Consider the following 8,688-nt stretch of genomic DNA (forward strand, 5'->3'; position numbering starts at 1 on the left):
GAAATGGCCTTCTGGCCATGCGACTCGCATGAGGACCAGGGACAGCTCACATTGTTTTGGCTCCTAGCTTGTCGACATAATATAAAATAAATATAAATATAATATATATAATTTAAATTAATTAATTATATATTATATTAAATTCACGTGCATAGTTGACTTGTAATTTTTGTTCCGATAAGTCGTACGTTGTCACTCGACTTATGTCCCGGTTCCGGTTTTTCGAACGCCCTTTCGTACGCTGAGAAAACTTGTACTTTACGTTTCGTGAATCGTACCTTTGTCAAAATATAGTCTTAAATCATCCATAAAATATACCACTGTAGCAAAGTTACGGTAGCAAAGGCAATTTTTACTGTAGCAATTCACTGTAGCAAAGTCAATTTCACTGTAGCAAATAGTGATTTTCAAAAACACTGTAGCATTTTGGGTACTGTAGCAATTTGAAATGTTACTATCGTTTACTAAATAACTTGAAATTATATATATGTATATATCTTTTTAATATATATAAATCAGTTTTTTTAAATACACATTGGAAGTTATTTATAAATAAATTTTAATAATAAATATTTCAACTTATCATATATATTCAAATAGATATTTAAACCAATAAGTTTAATGTACGGTATCAGACAATTAATACATTGTTACCTTTTCATGTTATAGTATATATGTATCTATTTACATATAATTGTTCGCGAATCGTCGAAAACAACCGAAGGGTATTTAAATATATAAAAGTAATTCAAAAATTTTGAGATTCAGTTTTACAGACTTTGATTATCGTGTTGGAAATGTTAATCATACAAAGATTAAGTTTAAATTTAGTCGAAATTTCTGGGTCATCACAAATACTTTGTATACATACGCACTTGCCAAGTGTACTTTCAGGGGGTATAAACGTTAAGTTAGTTACCAAGTGCCCACGGTTAACATATACTTTATCATACTATTTTGAAACGCTCTTTGTAGCACTGAAATCTCATGGCCTACCTTACATACTGTTATACTTAAACTATAGCTCACCAACCTTTGTGTTGACGTTTTTAAGCATGTTTTCCTCAGGTGCTTGAGGTTAGCTTCCGCTGTGTACTAGTCGTGCTGTAGACACCCGCTGCTTAGAGTTGTCGTCGCATGAACTACTTTATCTTGCATTCATACTTTACTACTTTTGAACTATGATTTGTAACGACCGTTGTGGTCACATACACTTATTATTTGCTTCTACTTAGTGAAGCATGCTTTTGGATTGTAAAACATTCGATGTTGGATTAGACATCACTTTATTTATGAATGCAAACTCTTTTTGAAAACGCATATAGTACTTAACCTTGTAATGATCCTGTTGTTGATGATTCGTACACGATGGTTTTGTACGGGGCATCACACTTGTGGTTGTTGCTAAATACCAATTCAGAAAACTACCGACTCAAATATTAATTAAACTTATAACATCTAAGTAAATATTAATTAATCAAAACTTAGCATAAAATGTTGTCCAAACATTGTGATATAACCGATTAAATCCAACAGATTTTTGTACCTTTTTGTTGACTAGAACGTTGATTTTGTTGTGTAGTGGTAGTGTGGTGTTTTGATATGGGTTAGGAGTATTGTGATGATATGTTAAAATATAATTGGTTAAGTATTAAAAGGAGTAAAAATAAGATTTTTAAAATAATAAAAATTAATAAAATTGCAACCCACTCCGTTGATTCTTTAGTTGCAGGGCAAAGAAGGCCTCAAAAAATGCCCCATCCCACACATTGATACACCATAAATTGGTGTTGGTTGCTTGCCACCTAGGCTTGCCACGCCCCCAAACTTAACCGATACAATCGGTCTTATGGAAAATATCCCGCCATCTGTTATTGGAATTGGTAACGATATCGACACAATACGGGTCGAGTTGGGACGTGAAATTAGGTTTTAGTTTTGAATAGTACTGTTTTTATGGATAACGGTGAAATTATATCGGGGGAAAAAATGAAAACTTTATAACCGAACACTTTCATCATACAATGAAAGAGCCAACAAAACCAACAATTATAAAGAAAAATCAACGAGCTTCGAAACTAGAAAATGATATAACTTTACTACATGCTATTTACGAGCGAGTCTCGTCAAGCAGACTACACAAGAACGCAACTAAGACCATTTTTAACTATGATGGACAAAAGTGGCGTGTTGAGGGGTGAGGTGAGTTTTTTGACGGACGTGCTGGTAAACTGGTAAATAATGAGGTGACGTGCTGAGTAATGTGTTAAAATATAATTGGAAGTTGGGTAAAAATGGATATAAAAATATAAAAAAAGGACCAATCAGAAAAAGACGTGTGTCAACACACCACATTTTCTTCCCGTGCTACTAGCAAGCCCGCCCGGTGAGCACACCATCAACACATCCAACTAGGGGCGCGCATTACCTTTTTTACTTTTAGAATTCGAATTTAATACATTTCCTTCCACATGTTGAGAATTAAACGCCTTCTCTATAGGGCCCGGTTTAACTAAACTCCCATCTACTTTAGAACAATGAAACCCGAACGCGAATTGAAGGAGTGATAAGACGTTCGACGAACCACTCCAATCGACGATCCACAGGCTTAGCCAATCCGTTGAAAAACCAAAAACTTTTTTAGAAAAGTGTTTTTATAAGATCTTTTTTAGCATCTAAAATTGTGCTTAGTTTGCTGTTAAAAATTATGCTTAGTACAATAATATGATGTTTGTTGAAACCCAAAAACATTTTTTCATATAATTTTTTATTAATTAAAATTTCATTAGTTTTGGCTGCTGCAACCGTAATGGAAAACAAGCTTATAAAATCATGTTTGCGTAATCGATGAATGATGAGTTTTAAAACAGTTGTCTTATTGGTGACATATGAAGAAGATCAATTGATAGTGTTACAGATGAAGCAATTACGGATTGTTTTCAACAAACGAAATGTAGTAGGAGACATTCGTGCAACAACAGGTACCTTTGATCCATGATACAAACCTGGATCGGCAGAATCTAACCCAAACAAAATCCTACGGTTCAAAGGGGCGATATCACATGGCTTGATCGCACCATCAAACAACGAAGCCGTTGGGAACGGCTCATGTACTTCTATAGCCCGAACACTAATTTTAACAGCACAAGAATCGCTTTTGGAAGCAATAATATCGGCCAATTATGGATCCACCAAACCTGTGACAACGAGGACAGATGTCTTCACTCCACAAACACCACCACCAGCAATCTTCTTAACCATCATCACATCCCCAAAATCTTTGGCCCTTTGATAACGTTCTCCATCGAATCGTGTACAATCATGACAACAAACTCGTTCAGATTCGAAACCGCTGGATAAAGAAGCTTATCCCCCATTAACCTCATTGGCACAATTGATAACCAAACCAAAAGGCCACCACTTTGGACACGAGATTACCATGACACCTCTGTTTTTAAATAAACTTGACAACCCTGTGTTAGCTAGCCTCTACCAATCGGCAACGAGCACATTGAACTCAAAATCAGTCAGGCTCACATCGTTACCAACATGTAGTTTAGCCTCGAACTCACTCAGCCCGGACCTGCTTTAAAATCGAACAAAAACTACTTGAGGACCGAGTCCTGTTTGACCATCCAACAAAAATAGGGAATCCAGCCACCGTAGTACCGTTCATCTTCCTGACCACTTCCATTAGTGTCCTGAGATCCAAACTTTTATGAAAGCATAACTTCCATTATTAAGGTTATATAGACATATAGTACGAGTATTATTATATTTGATACATTAAACATATGAGAAAATGTCAATATATGAAGGTACAATACTAAGTTTATATATCACAACAATAACCACATTCTAACACTTAAAAGTTTACAACCCTTAACTTGAAACTAATTATTTTCTTCCTCGTTATATAGGCAAAAGGTACAAGACATAAAAAGTAGATCATCATTCAGCTGCAATAAAGTCAAGTTCCGAGGATGATAACCTGACATTTTTGTGAAAAAAGCACATTAATCCAACGAGGACAAACATTTTCAAGTTGGAACTATCTTTAGCAGCCACCATCTTCAAGTTGGCATGATCTGCATAGAATTTGGTTAACAAAAGTAACTACAATGTACAACAATCCCACCAAAGTGAGGTAGAATAAAAGGGAAGCCAAAAGCTGCCAAGTTTGTAGAGTTTAATCACACAAGCAACAACTTCAAATACACCATGATTGTAAGTACGCAATCTGTTGATAGCACTTGAATTATGTAATATTGTTCAAGTTTAAAATTTGGAAGTCATCACATTTGAGATCAAGATACACACCAAATTATTATCAATGCTTTGCATACATTAGAATATGCAAACATCAACTGATATTAAAAAATACAAATTGAAGAGAAAGAATGAGACAGTTAAGAGACGTCACCTGGGCAGGTGATCCACATCTCATGGCATTGGGTTGAAACTTGAGGTGGACGGAGTAGGAACCTGCAGACATTAAGCACGTTGAAAAGCCAGATTACTATTGTACTACAACTATCAGATTAGGAAATTGAGGTCCCATTTGGTAATGAATGGGTAGACTTTGGTTGAGTTCTATTATCAGCATATAGAGCAAAATGATACATAGAGAAGGAGAAAGAATCACAGTTTACTTTTATTGAGCACAAACACAGTCTACTTAGTCATTTTTTCTCAACAAGCAAAATATGGTTACTACTGGTTATTATATATAACTAAATAATGATTTTTAAAACGAATATTAAGAAGACAAAAAAACAAAGTTTGTAAGCAAACCAGCCCCAGCTCAGCCTGTTTAAGCCATGACTGAAAATGATTTGTTTCGACCCAAACCAGCTCATCTAGCCACCTGTAACAACTATGGATAGACAGAGTCAAATATGGAATCAAAAACTTACAATTGTTGAAGAACATGATGTTTGTGATGGCAGTGGATGTGTGCTACTGGAAACATCTTCAGATGTTGAAGACCCATTTTTCCTAAACGCATCATCAAATTTTTCTAGAAGAATTTTATATGGGGCCGGACGAGCAATCAGTGCTTCAGCCTGTTCAAGCTGGCGAGAGTAGTGTGCTTCCATTTGTTTCCTCTGTCGTTTAGGTAATCTATCCAATAAAGATCTGACCCGCCTCATATTTAAAATCAAGGGTATGACATAGTCCATTTCTTTATAAGACATCTTCTTCATTTCTCTCATACTTGCCCTCAACTGTGCCCTCAGCCTAGTCATATTCTCCTCTATTTCAACCCTCTCAGATTCAATTTGTAACATTTTTTTGTTGGTCCATACTTTTATATCATCCACAAGGTTCTCAATAACTACTTTAGCCTTATCGATAGCCTGGTTTCTGTCAGTAAGTATATTGTCTTGCTCTAATGATGCTTGTAGTTCCTTCATCACATCTTCAATGTCTGCAACCAATTTGGCCTTAGCCTCTTTGTTTTTCATTGCTTCCGTAGGTAGTTCCTGCAAATTAACAGATCACATACTTGTAGAGTATTGATAACATAACAAATTATCGGAAGTACCTTCATGATGAATGTGGCGTTTGGGGAGTTCTCAAGCAGGAAATTTCTAGCTTCAGTTGACATTTTAACTTTACATGTATCCCTCGTGCCAGAGTCTATATTCAACCTAATCATGTTGCTAAAGGGTGAAGGCTGAGCATATAGCAAATCCGGGAATGCGGAAATACACTGCACAAAACAAGTTGTATACCCATTGTCATACATAAAAACTTACGCATTAAAAAAGATATTTCAGGCCATCTGCTCATCTGAATAAGACCTTAAAAAGGCATGATCAATAAAATTACCAAAAGTTTTGACTTATAGATGATAGATGAATATGGAAATAAATTTGAATACAAATCTACTTCTTTTCCATTTAACTAAACTTATCCACTCTAATGATTTATGCTACAAATGGAGTCAGACTGTCACATGAGAATAATCAAACAATTAACATATTAAAATAGGTATAGCTATACAAAATTGCACCTCAACAATGTCTAAGTTAAGCGCCAGATATCTGGCACTATGGAGCTCCTGAAGCATGTTAATAATACCACGAGCATCTTCCTGCTTATATACAACTTTAGGACAATACATGTACAAACTGACAGTCACGTTGTTCACAGAATTAACACATTTTTTAAACCATCGTGGAGGATGGTAGCCTTTGTAGCAGAATGATGAAAGTCCTGATGGAATATTTAAGTCATTGATCGAGGATTCAGTAATAGTGAGATTCTCAAGTTGATGTGCAATCACATTGATAACATTTGAGTATTTGTGATTAAGGAGTCGGAGATTAGAAAGTCGAGGGGTGATAATGTCAAAAACCTTTGCCTTAACCTTAACACGTTCTAAAGTGAGGTTCTCTAAGTTGACACACTTAGAGAACAGATTAATGGATTCACGTTCATCGTCACACAACGAGATTTCTTTCAAATGCAAAGTCGTTAAAGCTGGAAAATCCCAAGGTGTTTTGGGTGTAAGGCAAGGTTCATAAATGTAGGTTTTAAAAGTGACATGCTTAAGAGTCTGAGAGCTAAAGAGACAAGGAGGAAATTCATAGTGGTTTTTGGGATCACAAATAACAGATATTTCTTGTACATTGTGAGAAAACGCATAAGTTGCAATCTTTCTCACAAAAGCTTGAGAAGCTGCTCCACGGAAATTTAGTTTTACTGAGGACACTTCTACTTGATGATTGCGGTGAGACAGAACATGGGTAACGAATTTGGAGAACTTGGCTAAAGTTTTAAATCCATTACTTGAAAAGTCGAGACAGGGCATTGATGTCCAGATAAGCTTCCATCTTGGAGACAACAACAAACACGTTTGAACAACAAATTTGGTGTCAAAGCGAGAGAGGATTTGATGAATAAGCTCATGAGGCAAGCTGATCAATCTATCTTCATTGAGCGCTGCTCTAACATTATTATGGTCAAAGTCCATTTACTTAATGTAACAATTGATAACCTGCAGTTCACAATGCATATCTTCATATCAATGACTTGGATAACAAAAATATGAGTACTATTGATGTAAAATGCGGACAACCTCAACTAAGTATGTAATATGAGTCAGGATACAGAAACAATCATGCACTTTTGTAGGAGAACAAATTTTTTTTTTTCTCATAGTCCATCGTGAAACATCAACACTTTTGTAGGTGTTGTTAAGTAATAAACCTTACTTGCTAACTTCAGCACTCATTTAGCAAGCTAATAAATTTATGATTATGGTTTTTACCAAATCTATTCAAAAGACTGTGCTATAGCAAACACAAATTATAATAAAGAATACAAAGTTGACATAATTATTCTATTTTTAATAAACTGTGGTCATGTACTCATGCTTTTACTACAATCATACGAGTGAATACATGCCCAAAACAAGTTATTATATTTTACTACCAAGATTACAAATGCTTATATCATCACTTAATAATAAGGAATCTAATTAACTAGGTAAGAGAGTAATAAAATGCCTAAAAATAAGAATACTTCAAATAATAACTAATATGACTCGCAGGTGGCTTAGCTATGCAACTTAAAACTTAATATCATTCGAGTACAGATAAAGTGATGATTGCATCAAACAATTAGTAGAGGATGAAAAACCCTAAGCAGTTCATAAGTACAAATTGTCGAAAAGATTGAAACCGAGATGTACCGATTCTGTGTCGTAGAGTAAACAGATGTAAAAAAAAATTCAAAAAGCAAACAGATGTAAAATAGATATGTTAGTGGACGGTTAGTGTAAAATTAGGGTTTGAGAAGAAAGTATACTTAAGTACCGTAGATGTTTCAAGAAGAGGAAGAAGAAATTACAAGCATAGTGGCGATTCAGTTGTCAACCGTGCCTTAATTCTAGGTCACCCGAGTAACAAATAAAAAGTTTTACTGATCTGATTTATTTTTATTTATCTTATTTTTATTTCGTGGACCAGATCGACACAATACGGGTCGGGTTGGGAGTTGGGACGTTGAATTGGGTTTCATTTTTGAGAAGGGTGTTTTTGTTTTTTTTTTGTTTTTTTTTTTTAAAAAAAATAAAAATACTAGCTACAAGAGTATGTAGCCAACTTGCTCTACGTTTTTAGTCAAACGCTGTCGTTTCTTATTTTTGGAAGTTATATATTACAATATTTATTTTACGCTAAATCACTGTATTATGCAAAACCTACATTCCACTATTTTTGCCATCTATTTATGGCTCTATTAATATGGTTAACAGTAACTGTTGATTTATTGACGACTTGACTGTCTCTTAGCCTAAATTAAACTTCAGTCAAACTCATGAAAATTTAATTCTACCATTTTCATGGTACGTAACATTTTATTTTTCTTTTCTTTATATTTTTATTTTTTTAACTTACTTATTGGCCGGAGGTTCATTCGGAAGCAATCTCTCTATTCATAGAACATTGAGAGGAAAAACTTTCTCTACTCTTGAGTTGTTTCACTCTGAGAGGAGAAACGACTTCTCTATATTCTAATATAGGAGAATGATTATCTACATCTTACCTCCTTCATACCCCACTTTTGTGAGATTATGTTTTGATGTTGTACTAAGCATTTAAAAATCTTAAAAGCTCGTCTTCTTTTGATATCGGTAAACTAGATCACTTATTCAATCGCAATATCATTATCAATACA

The 8,688-nt window shown here is 34.7% G+C and overlaps 1 protein-coding gene across 3 annotated transcripts; it reads right to left on the bottom strand.

Annotated features, from left to right (window-relative positions):
* Window positions 1-3,960: 3,960 nt before the first annotated feature.
* LOC139847018 (putative F-box/FBD/LRR-repeat protein At4g03220) lies at window positions 3,961-7,925 on the bottom strand. Of its 3 annotated transcripts, none has more exons than XM_071836616.1 (6): window positions 7,827-7,925; window positions 6,020-7,006; window positions 5,549-5,716; window positions 4,917-5,486; window positions 4,424-4,485; window positions 3,961-4,088 (listed from the first exon to the last, which is right to left on the bottom strand). In XM_071836616.1, the coding sequence occupies exons 2-5, from the start codon at window positions 6,980-6,982 to the stop codon at window positions 4,444-4,446; spliced, it is 1,743 nt and encodes a 580-aa protein (XP_071692717.1). In that variant the 5' UTR covers window positions 6,983-7,006; window positions 7,827-7,925; the 3' UTR covers window positions 3,961-4,088; window positions 4,424-4,443. The 3 variants fall into 3 exon arrangements, with proteins under 3 accessions (XP_071692717.1, XP_071692719.1, XP_071692718.1); XM_071836618.1 differs by having other exon boundaries at window positions 7,861-7,896; XM_071836617.1 differs by lacking the exon at window positions 7,827-7,925 and adding an exon at window positions 7,703-7,727.
* Between the last annotated feature and the right edge of the window lie 763 nt (window positions 7,926-8,688).

Source organism: Rutidosis leptorrhynchoides, chromosome 5 (genome assembly GCF_046630445.1).
Source record: "Rutidosis leptorrhynchoides isolate AG116_Rl617_1_P2 chromosome 5, CSIRO_AGI_Rlap_v1, whole genome shotgun sequence".
NCBI classification, from domain to species: Eukaryota; Viridiplantae; Streptophyta; class Magnoliopsida; order Asterales; family Asteraceae; genus Rutidosis; species Rutidosis leptorrhynchoides.